At 42.7% G+C, this 22,701-nt stretch overlaps 1 protein-coding gene and 1 pseudogene across 5 annotated transcripts in view; both read right to left on the minus strand.

The window, feature by feature from the left end:
• CDC14B (cell division cycle 14B) overlaps positions 1–22,701 on the minus strand; it is a gene marked incomplete at its 5' end in the record, with an annotated part of 123,692 nt that overhangs the window by 77,038 nt on the left and 23,953 nt on the right. For 2 of the 4 annotated variants that reach the window (XM_079790104.1, XM_079790112.1), the window contains one exon: positions 6,839–8,241. The exons of 1 other annotated variant lie outside the window; for it this stretch is intronic. In XM_079790104.1, the coding sequence (XP_079646230.1) occupies positions 6,839–6,998 (160 nt within the window). Of the gene's footprint in view, positions 1–6,838; positions 8,242–22,701 lie in introns of those variants that run through there. One more of the 4 variants, XM_079790111.1, reaches the window with a different exon arrangement.
• On the minus strand, positions 16,110–16,924 carry LOC307111036 (large ribosomal subunit protein eL8-like; annotated as a pseudogene). The gene has a single exon. The product of its transcript is annotated as a large ribosomal subunit protein eL8-like (transcript).

Consider the following 22,701-nt stretch of genomic DNA (forward strand, 5'->3'; position numbering starts at 1 on the left):
AAAATAGAGTCAATGATCTGAATACCTTTTTTGGTGCAGTATCCATGAAGAGCTATAGAAAAAAAAAAGAGAGAGAGAGAGAGAGAGAGAAGGGCGTAAAACTTCCATATAAACTCCAGAATCCAGATGAGACGTACACATTCCAGTTCAATATCCTTGTATTTAAGATGTTAAAATCAACTTTATCTTGAAAAATGCTTACAAAGGTAATCCCTGCCTAATACAGAAGTCAGCACTTCTAGAAATTAAGTGAATAACCCCAGAAGCTAAAAACCAAATCATGTAAAGAAACAATTTTGGGAGATGCGTTATCTCCTGCTGAACCAACACAATCTCTAATACAATCTCTCCACTTCTGCCCACAACAACCCCTGCACCTACTTACCTCGATCGTAAAGGTGCCCGTCCTAAGTAAGGAATAGCTTTGAAATATTCAGATAAACCACTCTGGTCACGCTTTCATTTCAACTTACAGATAATTATAAAAATATTTTTAATGTGAAGGATCTGAAAGGATTTACTAAGATTAAAAACATTCCTTAGCTAGGAAGGGAAACAAAACACTGGCTATTAAAATTATTTTCCCCCAATATAATAAAAAATAGATTTAGAGATTTAATTTATTATTTATGTACAATACCCACACATTTCAAATAAATTGGGCCTCTATGCTACACATTAAGTATGGAAAGGCCTTTTGAAAGGAAATTTATTTTACCCCACTACCACCAAGAAAATGCCATCTGCCAGTAACATGCACCGCCAGTATAAATCTTTGGATCTGTGTAATACTCTCTTAAAACGGATGTACTAGAGCACAGTCATGCTTTACATTAACCACTCTAAAAACATTTATACTCTCTCAGTAAATAACTGAATATATTTACTTTCTATAACCTTCTACCTGATGCTCTCCCATGAGGCCTTTGCATCTTTGCGAAGACCCCCAATAAGCTTAGCTACAATTTAATACCAGGCAACATACAAATGCCTTGGTGTAATATAAATATGTAACAATAGCTTCAAACATGAAGGAATGGCTTGGGTTTGTTCTCTGTGCCACTCCTCTGCTGCAGACACACACGGAGCCAGCCTCCACTGGGGCCGCGAAGGGCACGCTCAGAAGCTGAGCACGGGACACTGCATTTTCACTGCTGTTTCACGGAACCTTCTGTGCAAGGAGCTGATGGGGAAAGGTCTACTTCTGAGCTACAAACTCCCAGCAGTGCCGGTCCCAGTCTGCCTTCCAGCCCTGTCCTGGCACACTTGGAATGCTAAGGAGATGGATGGAGCCCTGGCCATCAACAAGCACCAGGCCAGTCACTCAACATGCAGCCCCTTCCCTTCAGCCTCCCTACAACTCTGAGCACTTTTTAAACAGATGGGGAAATCGCGGCTCCAAAGGTTATTAATAATCCAGCTCTGTTCAATCCCCGTGTGGGCAGACACGAGCTTACCCTGGTTTCCTCATGCCTATCCACGAGAATTAGCTCTGCCTAAACTTTACCCATCAAAGTTTTCCCTCCCCAATGATTTCAAACAGAATGGCTCCTCTATACATTGGTTCTCCCTCAGGCCCTCCAAGTTTTTTCCTCACTTACCACGTGAAACAAGCTCCATGACAGCAGGGACTATCTCCAGCAGTGACCTATTTTTAGCACTTGAGGGGAAAAAAAAACCTGGCTGAGTATTCATTCACATTTGTTGAATGAATGAAATATCAGGAAAATCTTGGCTGTGATGGCAGCCAATTTGGAAAACAGCACGAGCTTTGCAGGGCCTGAATTGTGTACTTAGTTTGCTCATTTCTCCAAATTCCCGATGTTAATTACTCATCTCTCTAAATTCAACTTTACAGATACTACTTTTGAAGCATCTACTATGACACTGTCTACTAGCCTAAGTAGCACAGGACTAACGAGTAGATGTTCAACAAACCACTTACGTACAACTCTGTGAAACAGCTTTATCTGTCGGAAAGAATGGAAGTCAGGTAGGCATAAATTATTTCCCATCGATTTGGCCAAAATTACTTATCTCTGGTCTTGGCTTTTTCAGAGGGAAAAGTGAGTGAATGGTTGTGATATTTCTAGATGATTGCCTGAAATTCTTTCAAAAAACAAAACATCTGTCCCCTCAATTCAGAAATCCCCAGAGACTCTCTCAGAGACTTGCAGGAGCTGTCACTCCATCCTAAAAATCAGCCGTCCCCAAACCCAGTGGGAACTGGGGAAATTCACTCCCATCCCAAGGCACAGAGAGGTTAGAGTTTGCACTGACTGGCAACTGCTGGCATTAGTACCACCTGTATAAGCCAGTTAATCCACTTCCCTTCCTCATCTGTATGTCCAACCCTCTTTATGTCCATTGAAGCAGTAACATTAAAACTGTTAAGTTTTTGTGTGTACTGTTGGAATGCCTGAGGAATTATACTTAAAGCAGATAACATGACACCATCAGAAGTAAAGATTTTAAAGAATGAAGCACATAAATCAAGAAAATGAATTCACATTATGCACAAATTTAAAAGTATAATTTTCTTCCTTTTTATAGAAGTCATAATCAAGAAGAAAAATGAATAGGACATACTTTGATGAGCTTCAGTTATTGAAACTCAATAATCTACTACATGAAACTTGTGAAGAAAAATGAATTTATTTCCTCTTGAAACAGTGCCCCAGGAAGAAAATATACTTTTATCACTGCAACCAATGAACATGCATGACTGTTTTACATAGTGAGCATGCAATAAATATTTCTTAAATTAATGAATAATTTCCCCCATCTAATGATGTCTAGTGATTTTTTTTAATCCTAAAAAATGGGGATGGGGGTGTGTATTGTTTAATCATATTTGATGAGTATCCAAGACACCATTAATCAGTTCTTACAAATGACAATCCTAACTTCGATTAGAGCTTCTCCAATAAAATGATTTACTGTTACTCTTTATAAGGTAGAATATCATAGCAGACACTGAAAAAAAATCTTTTTTTTAAATTTAAGACAAACCACCAGGAATCTTTTTTAGCTAGTAGTTATAAACTTCCTTTACTCGTCAAGAATTTAAAGAACAAGAAAGTAAAATAAATTGAGGTTCTGTACCAACAATCCATCCTGTAAATTACCAAACAGATTCCACAGTGCTGTAATCTTTAAGTGCTATTCCTCTATTAATAAAGAGAGGAGAACGAGCACTGCCGTTTATAAAGAGCCCCGGTAAAGGACATGAATACAGAGATTGAAAAGATTAAGACTTGTGGCCACAAGAAGGTTCATACGAAAATCAAAATCCTGACTGTGCCCAACATTTTTCCTTTGGTATTTCTCCCATCTTGAATTATCTACTTCCAAATTCAACTGAAAAGCCTCCTCACTCTCCTTTCTCCAGCTCCCTTAACTGGTAACAACGAATTCTGATCATAGCTCTACTCGGCAGCTTATACTGCTGTACTTATGACCTTCCTTTCACATGGTGCACTGCATGGGACTGCAACAGGAATACAGCTCAGGTAAAAGCCCGTCTCACTGCACGTGGCAAGGACTCAGTGAATGGCCAATAACAGTGTGATGGGGTCAGTGTCAGAATAACCCATCAGTCTGCTCCTAGTAAGAGTAAAAATTTTAGCCCAGTGTAACCAGGTGGCTGGCCGGACACTGAACAACTGTGACCAGAGAACAAAGAACTACAGGAACAAAATAGGCATTAAGCATTCTATATGAATGTACACACATGAACTATCCTGGAACCAATAGGACTTCAACTTACTGATAAAATAGGCTGCAATAAAAATGACAAGGGACTAAAGTAAAAAAAAAGTTAAAGTATTTAAGGACAGAAGTGATAATATGCATTCATCTTCATAAGCCAAACTCAATAGGAAAAAATCATCACAATCTTTTAAGTGCTGGCAAGAATGTGGAGTAATTGGTATATAGCTGGTGGGAATAATGGTGGTACAGCCGCTTTGGAAAAAGTCTGGCAGTTGGTCAAAAGATTAAACATGGAGTAACCATGCGATTCAGCAATTTCCCTCCTATGTATATACCCAAAGGAATTGAGAACATATGTCCACTCCAAAACTTATACATGAATGTTCATAGCAGCGTTATTCATAATCGCCAAAAAAGTACACTGATGAATGAATAAACCTGTATGTACTTTGACCAGCCTCTTCACTCTATTTTACTCTATAGATAGTCACACATGTGGGTAAACACACTGATGCTACCATAGCCATTTGCAGTAGGACTGGAAAACCCCCAAGGTAACCATTTATTTATTATCGTTAAATAAATCTGCCACACAATGCAATAACATGCAGGCATTAAAAACAGGACTGCTCTAGCTGGTATGGCACAATTTGTAGAAACTCACATATGCATAGAAAACTGAAGAAAAGAAAATATTACCGGGGAGGGAGACTAACTATATCTATATATCTCCTCCGGTAATGTTTGACTCTAAAAATGTGCAGGCATTGCTTTTTAAGTTCAGGAAGCAGGGAGAGAAAAACAAGTTGGCAAGAATGGGACCAGGCTGCCATTTGCTGAGAATGAGGCCTTGTTTTACAAGCCGAGTAAAAGCAGTCCACATGCTGCACCCCAAGTCACTTCATTTTGTCTGTATATCACCCACAACAGGCCGGTTAGTACCATTTTTTCCAGGAAGCCAAGACTGTCCCTAAGGAACACCTGGAGGAATCGCAGGGAAGGCTGACTCCCTTCCTTTCCTGGAGTGATCTTAAACTGAGACTGGAACCTTCCATTCATCTGGGCTTGTAAGCCCAATAACAGCACTTTGGTTTTATACATGGCACCAACTTTTTCCTCAATATGCTGCTTGTGATATCTTCTGAAGGTATGTTAATTCACTGGTCAGTCTCAGGAAAGCCAGACTGCATTTTTTTCTCAATGAAGGAGGAGGAATGTTTACTCCCGTGACTTTGTTGTAAAAAACTTCCTTTTGCCTGACCAGTGAGGCTCAGTGGTTGAACGTCGACCACAGTTCAATTCCCGGTCAGGGCATATGCCCAGGTTGGGGGCTTGATCCCAGAGGGGGAGCCTGCAGGCTCATCATTGATGTTTCTATTTCTCCCTCTCCCTCCTTCTCTGAAATCAATAAAAATGTATTTTTTTAAAAAACAAACTTCCTTTTTGACTGGAGCCAACCTAAATGTTCAGCAGTAGGGAGCTGTCTAAACAAGCAATAAACATATGTACATTTAAATCCCCATATCCTTTTTCATGGTTTTAGGTTTTAAAACCATATCTACTTTGACCTAAGCAGTAATTAAAAGCAATGAAGCATAACAATCAGTCTGCTAAGAAACAGTGTGAAGAACAACGCACAAAATGAGATTTGTATCCTACCGTGCCTGGGTATGGGAGAGAATGTGTGTGTATGTACTCAGTCTCTTTCTCGGAGTCACAAGGAACTAGGAACATGCATTGTCTCTGGGGAGGGACACCCGTGGCTGAGACCAACTTTCCCTACCTAATCCCAGGCACCGTTAGACGTAAGAGTTCTGGACCATGTAAGTGCAATACTTGCCCTAAAATGAAATGCTAGTAAACAGAGTTGCAGAGGTTTAAAGAACAAAGGCGTAAGGAATGTGTGGGTCCTCCGCCCCCGCGCCAGCCCTCCTCACGGGCCATCTCCAGAGTGCACGCGGTAGGGAGGCCCAGCGCACTTCCCCTCCGACACGGCAGGCACCAGCAGGGGGCACCACTTCCTGCTTACCCTCCGCTCCCAGGGGCCACCCACCAACACTGACAAACGTTCCGCTTTTTTAAAAAAAGAACCTTAGTTTCCAACTGTCCATCAACCTAGAATATACTAGTAGTTTCTACATTCCTGTGTTTGAACACTTTCAAAACTAATTTTCTGACCACTCCAGCTCACCTGGTGCCCCAATGGCTAAGGGCGGCAACAGTTTATAAAAACCCCAGGATGCCAGGGTTTACACATTACACACCACATTCAACAGACTGCAAATTCCCTCAAAACTGTGGATGGCTGTGCTGTTTAGTGTTTCCTCGCCCTCCATCGCATGTGATGCATTCACAAGCTTCAGTGTCAATCCTGGCAAACCCAACAGCTACAAAATCGACGTATTAGCTTTTGAGAACTGTAGAATCAGCACTAATAATAAAACAGCTATCAGCGGGCTGCCTTTCTACCTGCTGTGTCTGGATGCGATTGCTCACAAGTGACAACTCAGTGCATTCAGCACGCAGACCGGTTCAAATACCATCCACGTGACATGTTGTTTCTTCAAGCCCGGGAGGGGAACGACCGCGTGCCCGCGCCGGGGAGGGGGCGTGCGGAGAGGACCAGGGCGGGGAGAGGCCGGCTCGTCAGCCAGGGCACGCCGCCCCAGCCTGGGCTCCATTTCCTACCCAGCAGCAGAGGTTCGGCACTCGGCACACAAACAGCTCCCCTGCGGGCATGTTCTGCGCGTCCGGGGAATCCTCCTGGGCCACACGGAGGTTCAGGCTCCGGCAGGCAACCCCAGGAGGTGGTGTCAATCCGAACTTAGAAAAAGCCCGAGGTGCCGAGCTGATGCCAGCCATCTAGAAAGGTGACCTCGGCCCACCTTGCTGGGTAGGAGGGAGTCAAACAGATCAAGTTACAGCTCACCACACTCACGGACGGCAACTAGGAGGGGGCGCTTCCCGGGCGCCAGGCTCCTGGAGGGAGTGTGGCGGGCTGGGGCTTTGGTGGGGGTGGGGGTGGAGGCGCCTCCACTGCCTGCGGGGGGGGGGGGGGGTAGGACCCCCGCGCAGGGTGCCGAGTGTCCCGGGCGCCTCGCCACGCACTGGTCAGCCGGCTCACCGGAGATGTTCAGGTACAGGTCGTCCTGCTGGTCCAGGTGACGCTGTTCCTGCGACGCGGAGCTGCGGCTCTTCTTCACTCCCAGGGAGGACGACGAGCTGCGCCTGGAGCAGGGGGGCGCGGTGGCCCAGCTCAGCTGCCTCTCGCTCTTCCGCTTCATGGAGGCGGCCGCGGCCCATCAGGGGGCCACCACCATGGTCCCGGGCGCCCGCTCGCCCACGGAGGCCCCTGCCAGCCACGCGCGTGGACTCTCGGGGCACTGGGAGCAGAGTGGCGCTGCGGGAAAGGGGTGCCCGCCGAGCCCGGCAGGAGGCGGCCGCACAGGAGGAGGAGGAGGGGCCAGGCCCACCGTGCCTGCCCCTCTCCCTTCTGCAGCCTCCGCGGGACCCGTGCCGCAGCCCCGGCTCCCGCGCCTGCAGCCCCTGCCGGCGCCCCACCGCCGCCCCCAGGTGCCCGCAGCCCGCGCGCTGGGCAGAGGTGAAGGAGCGGCGCGGGCGGCCGGGGCTGCCTCGGGGAACTGCGCCCGCCCGCCGGGGACGCCGCAGCGCAGGGGCGGGTGTGGGGCAGTCCCAGATGCCCGGGGACCCCAGGAGGGCTGTTCCGTGGAGCTTCATTCACAAAAAAGGGCCCACAACCCTCCTCGGCCGCAGACTGAGGCCTTTCATTGGTCAGTGAGGCGTGATGTCACAGAGAGGGGCCCTTTCTACAGGCAGGTACCTGGTGACGCCATAAAGAAAAGTCTGTGTGGTTCCGCCAATCAAAGATAAAAGTGCGGGGGGACTCTGCCCGCGCCCCAACGTGACTGTTTCTTCTGTGTCCCCTGAGTGCCTAGACCCCAGTTCCTAACTTCTTAGTGAGTCACCGAAGCTTTACACAGCCCCGTCCTAGTAACTCCAGTTCTTTGGCATATGTTTTTTCGGTTTTCTTGTAATCGCCCCAACTGGAGGACTTCAGCCATGGCTTCTGGCTTGGAATGATGAAGTTGTCCCGCACTACATAGACTTAAGGTGGATTTGGTTTCAGAACTAACCGACTGTTTGTCAGCTGTGCTTCTGACCGACCTCGCACAGCCTTCAAAAGGACAGGCAGCCCTGGCCGGACTGCTCCAGTTGGTTAGAGCGTCCTCTGGATACACCAAGGTGGTGGCTGGATCCCTGGTCAGGGCATTAGAAAAATCCACCGATGAGTGCATCAATGGGTGGAACAACAAATCACGTTCTCTCTCACTCTTTTAAAAAATCAATTTTTTTTTTAAAAGAACAAGCAAGGGCTCCTTAAGGAGTGAATAAAACTACAGTGGAGACACCTCTTACTTATTAGTTCCTGGTCTCGGAATCCAGCACCTGAATTAACTCAGTAATTTTTTAGACCAGTTACTATATTTTTCTTACCGAAGGTGTCTACAAGTCAAATTATTGTAGTATTGAAGCAAGTGGCAGATTTGATCCTTGAACTTTTATCTTGCAAACTGTAGTCAGATCCCTCTGTTTTTCTTCTGGGTTGAAATAATGCCTGATCTTTCTGGAACTTAACCAAAACTGTCATTTGGCAGGGCCTTTAAACAAATTTCCATGATAGCATCTAAAAGGGTGAGAAGATTGGAGGATAGTCTTTACATTTCATAGCCCAAAATTATACACCTTGCAAACTATTCCTAATTTTTGGCCAGCATATTCCTAATTTTACCCTGCGGTTCCACAATCACTGCCAGCTTCTGGAAGAGGAAGGTGAATTGAGTCAGTCCCCCAGGAATCCTCTCAGAAATGCAAATTTTAATAGTTTCCTCCTGGGTGGGCTATTTGACTTCTATTGTCGAAGGCCTTTATTTTAAGCACTGCTAATTAAGAAGGAAAGGGGGCTGGGAGTGTGGTCGGCAAACTGCGGCTCGCGAGCCACAGGCGGCTCTTTGGCCCCTTGAATGTGGCTCTTCCACAAAATACCACGGCCTGGGCGAGTCTATTTTGAAGAAGTGGCGTTAGAAGAAGTTTAAGTTTAAAAAATTTGGCTCTCAAAAGAAATTTCAATCATTGTACTGTTGATATTTGGCTCTGTTGACTAATGAGTTTGCCGACCACTGAGCTAGACAGTCTCAGTGGAACAGTCTGGAAGTAGAGATCAGCCACTTAGACCGAAGCTTAAGAGTGATATCCATCTGTCCCCGATATCCCATGAGGAAATCGGTGAAGGTCAGAAATTAAAAATGGTCTACATGTTTTGTCTGTAGGGGCAGCCAAGAAGTTAGTGACTTAAAGGCTGTCAAGTGCTATGCTAATGACTTCCGTAGCAGGAGCCTGCAGCCCCAGGTCCATCCTGTTTTGACTGGGAGGACACCTTTCACCCTGACCTAGGGGCGCAGCAGTAGAAAGGCCACCCTTTCCCAATCTACCTGGGATTTTACAAGAATAGGTCTTTTGTTTGTTAATTGAAGTATAATTGGCCCATCACATTATATTTGTTTCAGATGTACAATGATTTGATATTTGTATATATTTCTAAATGATCAATCACCACAGTAAGTCTCGTTGCCATCTCAGTAGGTCTTGTTCTAAGTAACTATTACATGGGAGGGGTCCTCTTGGCACCCTAGAATGACACTCTACTTATTGGAGACCGACTGACCTACATGTCAAATTCCAACTAAAGTGCCGAGTTCATTTATATCAATTTGCTTTTCTTTCACCTTCAGATACAGTGTTTGGGCTAGAAACTCTAACAAAATGTGTTTTCAATAAAAGAAAAATTCTAAACACAGGTAATTATACTATAAGCCTTTTTTCACTTTACAAATATATACCTTACGGTTTTGTTAGTATAACATCATTAAGAGAAAAAGTACATGATTACACTTTATGCAGAAAGATCTTCCATTCTTGGGAAAAGAAAGTCCATGTGCTACGTATACATATTAAAGTTTGAAACCCTATTTATATTTTGTTCTTAGGTCATGTTTACATAGTGGCTAAAAGTATTATTTCTTACAGATACTTGTTTTGTTGGGACACTTTCCTTGAACAATTGGGAGGCTCCCCACACTTAAAAAAAAAGTGACCTCTTAGCTGAGCATTTGGCCCCAGGAAATGTAGTTTGCATGGCGGGTTGGTGAATTTGCTGTTCACTGTTTGACCACTGATCATAGAAACTTAGAGCTTGGAAGAGCCTTGACAATGTTTGGTCCAAGGCTGTCCTTTCACAGTGAGGACCTGGGGCCCAATCAGTGGCAGTGGCAGAACCTTAACCCTTCAGGATTCTAAGTTGTTTTTGTCTGAGCTCAGAGAACAGAAGCATCTGGTTGTGATCCTCAACACTGTGGACAACACATTGAAAAGCAACAAAAGGACGGGAGGAATTCTAGTAAAATTCACGCTGAAAGGAAAATAGTTATGGAGCATTTTCTTGAATGTATATTTCAGATAAATAATATTCTGAAAATTTGAAATCTTACCTGAGATTTGTAGAAACTGGTCAATAGCTACATGATGCTAAAGTTTCAAAAAGTGCCTGGCTGGTGTGACTCAGTAATGGAGCATAGATCTATGAGTCAGGAGGTGACAGTTTGAGTCCTGGTCAGAGCACATGCCCAGGTTTCAGGTTTGATACCCAGTGTGGGGCATGCAGGAAGCAGCCAATCAATGATTCTCTCTCAACATTGATGTTTCTATCTCTCTCTCTCTCTCTCCCTTCCTCTCTGAAATCAATGAAAATGTTTTGTTGTTGTTTTAAGTTTCAGATGGTAATATAAATTTTAGGATCAATGGGTTACAGCTTTTTTTTTCCTTTAAATTTTTATTTTATTTTATTGATTCCAGAGAGGGAGAGGGAGAGAGAGAAAAACATCAATGTGAGATACATCAATTAGCTGCCTCCTGACCCAGAATTGAACCAGACCAGGAATCAAACTCATGACCTTTCGGTGCTCAGGACAACACTCCAACCAACTGAGCCACACTGGTAGGGCTGGATTACAGCTTTAATTATGTATATCTTCAAAAAAAATTATCTTATTTGTTTAAGGTCAAAATTCGACAAAAACTAGAGGGATTAGGTGGCAGGCATATGAGAAAATGGACACACTCTAAAACCTTCTCTAGCACATCTAGAAAAAGTGGTTGTGTTTCATTGGATATTCTGGTAATCTCAGCATTAATTTGAAATTCCCATGTTCCTGACTCTGAGACTGAAAATCTCTTAGAATTGTGAAGAGAATGTAAGGACAAAAAAAAATGCCTTTCTTTTTCTTTGTTGTGGTCATCCACAATTTATGAGAAGCACCTGGTAATTAAACCCTAAGACTGTTAGCTGCTCTGATTCAAACAGCCCCTGTTCAAACTGCAAGACAAGATACTTTCAAGGCTACATTCCTGCATACCTCTCCTCCCTAAGGATTTAATGACTGGGGAAATCAGGGCAGGAAAGTTTCCAGTTAGTAGAAGGGCTCTACTCCCTCCCTTTCAAACCCAAGCTGCCCCTCTTTTGAACTCTCTGTAACTTTTGCTCTAAGAATGTTTTACTGGCTTGTGAAGATGCTGATAAAGACACCTCCATATGACATCTGCCTGACTAAAGAAAGCAAACAAACCTTTCCAAAGACAACCCCTCTGATGTCTGTTCAACTCCAGCCCCAAAATCCACCTCCCTTCTAGCAACAGCAGCCATTACCTTTAAAAGAGCAGGCCACAGTTTATTTCTTGCCTTTGTACTGATTAGCAACGCACTGTCCCTTTGCCTTCGGGGAAAGTAAAATAAACTTTCTCTCTGCATCTATCTCTTCTTTTACTTGTAAATTCTTACACAGCCAGTGTCACGCACGGGCCAAACACCCTAACAGTTCCCGTCACATGCTGGACATGGTGCTGGGGCTTCACACAAATGACATTAGAGGTTATTGTTCTCATTACAGGTGTGGAATCCCTCATTTGACAGGTCAGGTCCTTAAGTCAGGTCCTGCAGTGAGTTTGATTTGAAAACCTATGGCTCTTTCTTGGTTCTAGCACAATTCTCCACAGGTTGAGAACAGAGTTTAAAGGGATCTCTTCTTACAGGTGGGTTTTTGAAGTTGAATAACCTCTACAGTTGTGTAAATGTCATGAGGTTTTATTAAATTTTTTGGACCTCAGACCAAACCCTATAATTGTGGACTTTAAAAACAATATTCCTTTGCTCGCTTCGGCAGCACATGTACTAAAATTGGAACGATACAGAGAAGATTAGCATGGCCCCTGCGCAAGGATGACACGCAAATTCGTGAAGCGTTCCATATTTTTCAATACCAGATTTCAAGCTGTATTACAAAGCCATTGTTCTCAAAACAGCCTGGTACTGGCACAAAAACAGACATATAGACCAATGGAATAGAATAGAGAACCCAGATATCTACCCAAACCATTATGCTCAATTAATATTTGACAAAGGAGGCATGAACATACAATGGAGTCAAGACAGGCTCTTCAATAAATGGTGTTGGGAAAATTGGACAGATACGTGCAAAAAAATGAAACTAGACCACCAACTTACACCATACACAAAAATAAACTCAAAATGGATACAGGATTTAAACATAAGACGGGAAACCATAAAAATACTAGAGGAATCCACAGGCAGCAAAATCTCAGACGTATGCCGAAAGAACTTCTTAACTGATACTACTCCTAGGGCAATAGAAGCTAAAGAGAAAATAAACAAATGGGACTACATCAAAATAAAAAGCTTTTTCACAGCAAAAGAATCCAGCAACAAAACAACAAGAAAGCCCACTCTATGGGAGAACATATTCGCAAATGTTATCACTGATAAAGGTTTAATCTCCAACATCTACAGGCAGCTTATACAACTTAATAAAAGGAAGAAAAATGATCAATAAAAAAATGGGCAACGGACCTAAATAGAATCTTTTCGAAAGAAGACAGAAGGAAGGCCAAGAGACACATGAAAACATGCTCAAAGTCACTAATTATCCGAGAGATGCAAAACAAAACGACAATGCGGTACCATCTCACACCTGTCAGAATGGCTATCATCAACAAATCAACAAACGACAAGTGCTGGCGAGGATGCGGAGAAAAGGGAACCCTCTTGCATTGCTGGTGGGAATGCAGACTGGTGCAGCCACTGTGGAGAACAGTATGGAGTTTCCTCAAAAAACTAAAAATGGAACTCCCATTTGACCCAGTAATACCACTCCTAGGAATATATCCTAAGAAACTAGAAACACCAATCAGAAAGGATATATGCACCCCTATGTTCATAGCAGCACAATTTACAATAGCTAAGATTTGGAAACAGCCTAGGTGCCCGTCAGCAGATGACTGGATCAGAAAACTATGGTACATCTACACAATGGAATACTATGCTGCATAAAAAAGAAGGAATTCTTACCATTTGCAGCAACCTGGATGGAACTAGAGAGCATTATGCTAAGTGAAATAAGCCAGTCAATGAAAGAAAAATACCACAGGATCTCACTCACTTGTGGATAATAAAGAACATTATAAACTGATGAACAAAAAGATAGATACAGAGGCAGTAAAGCATCAAACAGACTGTCAAATTACAGCGGGAAGGTTAGGGAGAGGTGGGGAAGATAAGAGATCAACCGAAGGACTCATATGCATGCATATAAGCATAACCAATGGACACAAAACTCTGGGGGGTGAGGGCATGTATGGGAGTGGAGTAAGGGGGGAGGCAATGGGAAGATATATACACATGTAATACCTTAATTAAAAAAAGGGAAAAAAATAATATTCCTGATGTTAATTTGATTTTTTGCTTTTGTACACTTCCTCCCACACAAAAAATAAAATAACAAGGGAATGGGTGGGGAGGGGGTGAACATTCTAGTTATTTTGAGACTTGTGATCAGAGAACGACTGAGAATGCTTTCACCCCAAAGCCAAAGAGGCCTGTGCCTACGGACTGAATAAGCGGTACAGAACTCTTTCTCTCGTTTACCTTTTGACAAATGCTGGCATGCATTTGACATGCTGTCAGATATTCAGTATGTCAGTGGAACAGAATATAGTAATCTGGGAGAAATGGAGAGAGATACATAAAGATCAGCACATTCATGCTGTCCTTGGCTAAACACTTCTACCAAGACTGAATGGATACTGTTGTGCTCATCCTCCTGATCAGCTTCAGAAATCTAGGTCCTATTTTGTGATAGTGGCTTGAAAGAATCAAGTCAAAGGTTTGAAATACAAAGAAGCAAAAAACACCCAACCAGAAAAGCAAAAAGAAAAAAGAATCCAAAAATATGAAGATAGTGCAAGGAACCTCTGGGACAACTTCAAGCGTACCAACATCCGAATTATAGGGCTGCCAGAAGACAGAGAGCAAGATATTGAAAACCTATTTGAAGAAATAATGACAGAAAACTTCCCCTACCTGGTGAAAGAAACAGACTTACAAATCCAGGAAGCACAGAGAACCCCAAACAAAAGGAATCCAAAGAGGACCACACCAAGACACATCATAATTAAAATGCCAAGGGCAAAAGACAAAGAGAAAATATTAAAAGCAGCAAGAGAAAAACAGTTACCTACAAGGGAGTACCCATATGACTGTCAGCTGATTTCTCCACAGAAACTATGCAGGCCAGACGGGAGTGGCAAGAAATATTCAAAGTGATGAATAGCAAGAACCTACAACCAAGAGAAGCTATCATTTAGAATTGAAGGTCCGATAAAGAGCTTCACATATAAGAAAAAGCTAAAGGAGTTCATCACCGCCAAACCAGTATTATATGAAATGCTAAAGGGTATTCTTTAAGAAGAGGAAGAAGAAGAAAAAGGTAAAGATAAAAATTATGATCAACAAAGTGACAACAAATACATATCAACAAGTGAAACTAAAAATCAAATGAATAAAAAATCTGACAAACATAATAAATTGGTGAATATAATAGAATCAGGGGCACAGAAAGGGAGTGGACTGAATTCTCAGGGGGGGGGGAAGGGGTGTGGAGGGTGCAGGAAGAGACTGGACAAAAATCGTACACCTATGGACGAGGACAGTGTGTGTGGGGGGGGTAAGGGCAGGGGATGGGGTGGGAACCAGGTGGAGGGGAGCTATGGGGGGGAAAAAGAGGAACAACTGTAATAATCTGAACAATAAAGATTTATTTTAAAAAAAATGGTATTTCACTATTTTCATTGCATTTCCCTGATCACTAGCGAAGCCAAACACATTATAAGGTGCTCATCAGATGTTTGCAGTGTGTTTTCTTTCTTTTAAAATATATTTTATTGCTTTTTTACAGAGAGGAAGGGAGAGGGATAGAGTTAGAAACATCAATGAGAGAGAAACATCGATCAGCTGCCTCCTGCACACGCCCTACTGGGGATGTGCCTGCAACCAAGGTACACGCCCCTGACCGGAATTGAACCTGGGACCCTTCAGTCCCCAGGCCAACGCTCTTTCCACTGAGCCAAACCAGCTAGGGCTGCAGTGTGTTTTCTAAGAATTTCTTATTCATGTTCTTTGCTCATTTATTTTTTTCTTTTAGCTAGGTGGTAGTTGTTTATACATCATGGATTTCAGCCCTTTCAACCTTTGCTGGTATTACCTATTTATATATTCTTTGTCACATTATTCTATTCATGTTGCTATAAAAGTTTTAATGTCAAATCAATTTTATCAATTTTTAGGGCTTCTTCTTAGTGTTGTATCTTATTTTTACTGTCGTAATATTTTAAAATTATTCTTTATTTGCTTCTATTTCTTTTAGAGATGTTATAGTTAGCTCTTTGATTCACCTGGAATTTGTCTGAAGGACATAAGAAAAAGGATCTATTTTGTCCCAACACTTTTTAATTATATAGCCCATCTTGTCCCCATTAATTTGAAAGGCTATACTTTTATATGTACATTTGATCTACGCACACTTAGCTTTATAGTATGGTTTGGTGTCCAAGTGGGATAAGTTCCTCCTTACTGTTTTTCTTTTCCAAAGATACTGGATTTTTTTGTTGTTTTTACTCCTCACCCAAGGATATTTTTCCATTGATTTTTTAGAGAGTAGAAGGGAGAGGGAGAGACAGAGAGAAACATCGATGTGAGAGACACACATCAATTGGTTGTCTCCTACACACACCGCAACCAGGCGCAGGGAACCTGCAACCGAGGTACGTGCCCTTGACTGGAATTGAGCCCCAGAACCCTTCAGTCCGCATGGAAACTCTGTCCACTGAGCCAAACTGGTCCAGGATTCCAAAGATACTTTTTGTTTTTTTAAAGGAGAATTTTTATGTAGCGAAAACTCAACAGTGTACACTTAGCCCGGCTTGGTGGCCAGGTCTTTAGCCTTTTCCAGCTCGACAATGCGAGCCACCGACTTTGGACCTGAGATCCCCAATGGCGGCAGATCTCACCATATCTGTTGTTGTAATTGGTCTAGATAGCTTCCACCAGCTTAACCAGAGCTCCTTTGTCTTCCAACTTACAGTGACGATGGTGCAGGTCTTCCTGAGGACTAGATGCCCAGCCTGGCCTTCCCCTTCCCTTGATAATGCAGTAGGGAACCCCCAGCTTAGAGCACAGGGCAGGAAGGAAGACCACCAGCTCAATGGGATCCATATCGTGTCAATCACTACCAGCTGAACCTTCTTGTTCTCCACCAGGGTGGCAACAATGTTAATCCCTGCTTGAAGGACAGGTGGCCCTTTGATGGGGACAACCCCTTTGCCAGCAGCTTTATTCTCAGCCCGGGCCTACAACCTCTGCTTCTTCTCTTGTTTTCTCTCCAGTCTGTACTTGTGGGCCAACTTCAGCAGTTGAGTTACTGTTTGGTGGTCCAAGGCCTGGGTGAACTGGTTAAAAGCAGGAGGCACTTTCAGATGCTTATAGAGAACTAGTGGCCCGGTGTAGGAATTCATGCACATTGAAAGGAAATTAATTAGAAGAAATATTTTAATAATGCTATTTGCCCTTTCTTTAAGTGTCAACTAAATTCACGATCGACAATGACGATCAAAACACACACGTGCAGTTGGCATCAGCGAGAGCTTTATATGTATCACTCATGTGCGAGTCAACTTAGCCTTTTATAGATAAGGAATAAACTTGCTTAATTAGACCTGCTTTCTGATTTAGCTAAACTTTTTCCAGCCCAGTGAAGCACCCCAACTACTCTTTCAGGTAATTGTCAGCAACAAGCAATAAATATCAACATGAAGTAGATTATTATTGTAGATCACGCAAGGAGAACAAAAGGTAAAATATTGAACTGCAGCCGTGTTTGACTATATTCTGCACAGTGAGAAAATCAAGTCATTTTCAAGGTCCACCATTTCTTACTTCTTTTCAGTTGGGTCAAGTTTCCAAGCTTTCTAAATCTCCGTTTTCCAGCTAATGAAAAGAAAATAGGATTCTACCGAGTCTCCTATCTACCTTCTCTAGGACATCTGTGAGGATCAAATGAGATGAGGCACAGGAAAACACTTCTTGGCCTCCTGCTTCTTCTCAATTGCAGGGGCCGACACCACCTTCTTCCCCTTAGCTTTCTTTCCTTTCAGTATCTTATACAGCGGGAGGAGAAAGTAAAAAATATTTTTATTATATGGTTATCACCACCTTAAACCAGACATCAAACTTTGCTTCACTAAAGAGTGAGCCAAAAGATTATGTACCTCCTGATGAACACAGCATCGCCAATAAAATATTACAGACAAAAATGTTTACCCTGGCCAAAACCGGTTTGGCTCAGTGGATAGAGCGTCGGCCTGTGGACTGAAAGGTCCCAGGTTCGATTCCGGTCAAGGGCATGTACCTTGGTTGCGGGCACATCCCCAGTAGGGGGTGTGCAGGAGGCAGCTGATTGATGTTTCTCTCTCATCGATGTTTCTAGCTTTCTATCCCTCTCCCTTCCTCTCTGTAAAAAAATCAATAAAATATATTTAAAAAACCCAAAAAACAAAAACAAAAATGTTTACCCTGAATCTAATAAAGTCTTGAGAGCTGACTTTAGTTTAGAGGCAAGTAGAGGAATAAGTTAAGTGACTAATGAGGAAACAAATCTAACAAATCCTGAATGTGGGGATTTCTATAAACTCTGTCTCTTCAATGAGTAACTGTCATGGGAAGAACTGGGGTCCAGTGGATGATGGGACCTGTGGTAAATTAAAAGAGCCTTTAGGGGGATAACAACCAAATGCAATAGCCAATGTCTGGTCTGAACAAATGAGCTATAAACAACATATTTAGGACAAGTGCAGACGTTTAAAAATGGACTGGACATCAGGTGATATTAGGGAAATCCTCTCTAATAAAATGGTAATATGCAAATTAACAATCACTCCTCTACACAAGCCACGCCCACCAGCCAAGCCACGCCCACCAGCCAATCAGGGAGAGTATGCAAATTAACCCCAATCCAAGATGGCTACAGCCACAGAGAGCAAGGTTTCCCAGGTAACAGAGCAAGCCAAGCTTTCCATAGCCGTTGCAGGCCTAAGCCTCCACTCAAGCTACAAAGTTTCAGTTATAGAAGGTAAACAAATTCAAACAAATGGCGGCAGAATGGAGCTTGAGAGAGCAGGCCAGGGTTGCCGGCGGCAACAGGGGAAGCAAAGCTTTCTGCACACCCTGGCCGTGCCCACCCGCTTAAGGCTACAAAGTTTCAATTGTAGAAGGTGAATTAACTGCCACAGAAATGGCTGCCGCCCCAGAAATGGCTGCCGCCCCAGGCTACAAAGTTTCAATTGTAGAAGGTAAATAAATTCCAGATACCAGGGCCTCCCCTTGGGTTGCCAGGGGGCGTTGCTGGCCTGCAAACCACCACAGGCCCCTCGCTCAGGCCATCCCACACCCCAAGGGAACCCCCAGCCTTATCTGTGACACCCTTCAGGGAAAACCAGCTGGCCCCCACCCGTGCACCAGGCCTCTATCCTATCTAATAAAAGAGTAATATACAGATTGATCATCACTGCAACACACAATATAGCTGCCCCCATGTGGTCAAAGATCCTGCCCCCATGTGGACACAAGATGGCCACTACAAGATGGCCAGCAGGAGAGGGCAGTTGGGAGGCACCCGGCCTGCAAGGGAGGGCAGTTGAGAGGAACCAGGCTTGCAAGGGAGGGCAGTTGGAGGTGATCAACCCTGCAGGAGAGGGCAGTTAGGGGTGACCAGGCTGGCAGAGGAGGGAAGTTGGGGGCAAACAGGCTGGCAGGGGAGCAGTTAAGCATCAACCAGGCTGGCAGCGGAGTGGTTAGGGGGTGATCAGGCTGGCAGGCAGAAGTGGTGAGGGGCAATCAGGAAGGCAGGCAGGCAAGCAGTTGGGAGCCAGCAGTCCTGGATTGTGAGAGGGATGTCCCAGATTGGAGAGGGTACAGGCTGGGCTGAGGGACAACCCCCCGCCGTGCACAAATTTCGTGCACCGGGCTTCTAGTATGGTAATAATAATAAAGTGGGTATGTAGGAGAATAGCCTTATTCTAGTGCTGTGGGTTGAAGTGTCTTCAACCCACATTCATATGTTAAAGCCTTAACCCACCAATTGTGATGGTGTTTGGGTAGGGCCTTTGGGAGGTAATTAGGTTTAGATGAGGCAATGAGGATGCAGCCCTCGTGTTGTGAATAGCTCCTTTATAAGAAGAGGAAGACAGAGGTAGCTCTCTCTCCACCACGTGAGGACACAGTTTAAAGGCAGCTGTCTGCAAGTCAGGAAAAGAGTCCTCATCAGGAATAAAATCACCCAGCACCTGATCCTGGACTTCCAGCCTTCAGAACTGTGAGAAATAACTATCTTGTTTAAACTACCCATTTTGTTATAGCAGCCCAAACTGACTAATACATCTAGGAAAATACATACTAAAGAATTTATTGATAAAGTGTTAGAGTGTAACACTTCCAAATGGTTCAGTAAATATATACTCTATATCTCATTCTATCTATCTATGAGGCAACTATGGCAAAGTATTAAGAATTATTTAATCCAGGTAACTGTTTCTTGTTTTTTCATTGTGCTTTTTTGTGTGTTTGAAATTTTTCATATATCAGAGTCAATTTTTTATATTCTTACATATTCTTAAATTCTTACTATGATATTGCCTGGCATAGCATTTAATTTCTAGATAAAGTTGAGGAAAATTGATATTTATAATACTGAATTTACAATATTGAATTCTCTAATAGGAATTCCTTAAAATAATTGAATTTCTTTAAAGGAAAAGGCTTATCTTTCCATTTATTTAAGTTCTCTCTTATATCCTTCAGTAAATAAATCATCATAGATTTATTATGAGGTATTGTAAAATTTTGCTGCAATTGTGAATGGATGTTTTTTTCTCCAATATAGTTTTAAATTGGTCATAGCTGGTAGACAGGGAAGCTACTGATTTTGTACATGGTTCTTGTACCCTATCATTGTTACTAGAAGGTACAGCCTATATCCATACTAAGGAATGCAAACTTTTTTTTCATTAAACATAGATTTCTAAGCTTCTCTTGTTCACAAGGGAGAATGTACTTTAAATTATTGTCCAGACTTGCCCAGCTGGTGTGGCTCAGTGATTGAGCATTGACCTATGAACCAGGAGGTCATGTTCGATATCTGGTCAGGGCATATGCCTGGGTTGCAGGCTCGATCCCCAGAGTTGGGTATGCAGGAGGCAGCCAATCAATGATTCTCTCTCATCATTGATGTTTTTATCTCTCTCTCCCTCTCTGAAAGCAATAAAAATATGTTGTGTGTGTTTTTTTTAATTATTGTCCAGACTAATTTCAGTTTCTCCTCCTGGCTTCTCACAATGCCCAGAGGCCAACTGGTACAAAAGAAATTAGACCTACTACAGTCTGGCCAAAAAGCAGCAACTACTACCTCTGGGACACTTTTATATATACCAAGGCCCAAGTGAGCTTTGAAATTAAACTCTCCTCTTTATTTCAGTCCAGATTTTTGTCATGCAGTCTCTCATCACCTCATTTTACAAGTATAAAGGAGGCCTCATGAAGATTTATTGATCTTGTGTTCAAAGGAAGCTCTAGGGGTATGTATATTTCCCGCTACAGAAATTTCCCACTGTGTCCACTTCTAATGGGATTTTTAAAAATCAAAGTATAATTAACATACAATAAAATTTATGACTTAGGTGTTAGTTCAAAATTATAAGTGAGTTTTAAAATGATATACACCTGTGCAACTGCCACCAAAAACAAGATATAGAATAAATGGGCATTCTATCATTTTTAAAAATTATTTTTCAAAAACAGTTTAAATTCAATATTATTCTGTTAATGGGCCTTTTAAAAGTACCATTCATGCAAACATGAGTATGGCTCCTTGTTCAGGCTCTTATGCAGATTTCCCCATTGCCACTCCAACCTATCCCACCTTCACTTGCCCCTGCTTGCTGCTCTCCATTGCCACTGGCACCCCTTCTGTAGCACACCTCAGCTTCTGAAATTTCCCTCCCACTCTCTCACCCTGACTGAGTTGGATGGGCTCTGCTGGCTGGAATCTCATCCCTCTTCTTCAGATAGGACTTGGCTGTTCTCTCTTAAGGTCTGCAAAATTTTCTTCAGCCCCCCAAGTTTTCCCTCCATTTTGGCCAGGCCAAACCTAACTGCTGGGCCAACCTTACCCACAGGGCCAACCCCACTGGGCCTCCTCCCACTGGGACTAGGTGTTGGTAGGACAGAGCCTACTGGAGCAGGTAGTAATCAGTAATCAGGTCATCTGAAGTAGCTAATAGCTTCCTTCACCCTCAGGACACACATTTTTCTTTCCACTTCAACCTTGTCTGACTCTGCCTGTATACACAGAAGTAAATTAAAGGAATTTCAAGTCACTTCTGTCCTTGTAGAAGCATAAAAGCAATTTATCCTTTATCTCCTGTTATGTCTGGGAAGAAAATTCCCCACAAACTTTTCTGGCTATGGAAAAGAACCCACTACCAATTTCAATATACTGGGTGATTTTTGGGGGGATCTTTTTGTTATAAGTTTTCCCATGTATGAGGACATCATAGCCCAGTCTTGGGTCTCCGCTCTCATCTACCATTTTTCATAGGAATAGGGAGAACAGGAAACAGTAAAATGCACAGAACTATAGTTTTAAATTTTTAATGGTGGGAGGTTTTCACTGTTTGATTTTTTTATCTTCAATTTTCTTTTCAAATGGACAGATTAAATTGGATTCTTCATTAATTTCCTCTTTTTATTTTTAAATGCAGATTCAATTGAACAGTTTTATCCAAAGGTAGGAGCTATGCAAAAGACAAAAGCAAAGGCTAAAGTAATACATAATATAGGGAGTTTGCTACTAGAAATTATCTGTAAAAAGTGTATTGTTATTTAATGATATAGAAAAAAAGCAATTATGTTTTTACATTCACTTTATTAACTTAATTATTTTAATTGGTGCACTATTAAATATTATATATGAAGGAAATTTATTTCTGAGTTGAGTCTGGCTGTCAAAATAACATTAAAATGTACTTGGAAAATCCAAGTGAAGAGTTTGAGGATTACATGTGTCTTCTAAACTGCATATCTGTTTCCTGGACCATGCTCCATCCTGCTTCCTAGTAAACTGTTAAAATGGCAAATCTCCTCGAATCCTATCATCAATTAAAATATTCTAACAGCTGCTTGCCCCGTTTAGGGAAAGTCTTCTAGAATCTATCTTCTGGATCATTCTACACATTTCCATGAGAGTCATCTTTCTTGTGTGTGTGTATTGTTGTTGTTTTTTAATATACTTTTATTGATATCAGAGAGGGAGGGAGAGACAGAAACATCGATGATGAAAGAGAATCATTGATTGGCTGCCTCCTGCACACCCCCTACTGGGGATTGAGGTGCAACCCGGGCATGTGCCCTGACAGGGAATCAAACTGTGATCTCCTCCTTCATAGGTCGACACT

The sequence above is a fragment of the Cnephaeus nilssonii genome (genome assembly GCF_951640355.1).
Source record: "Cnephaeus nilssonii genome assembly, chromosome: 14".
Classification (NCBI taxonomy): Eukaryota; Metazoa; Chordata; class Mammalia; order Chiroptera; family Vespertilionidae; genus Cnephaeus; species Cnephaeus nilssonii.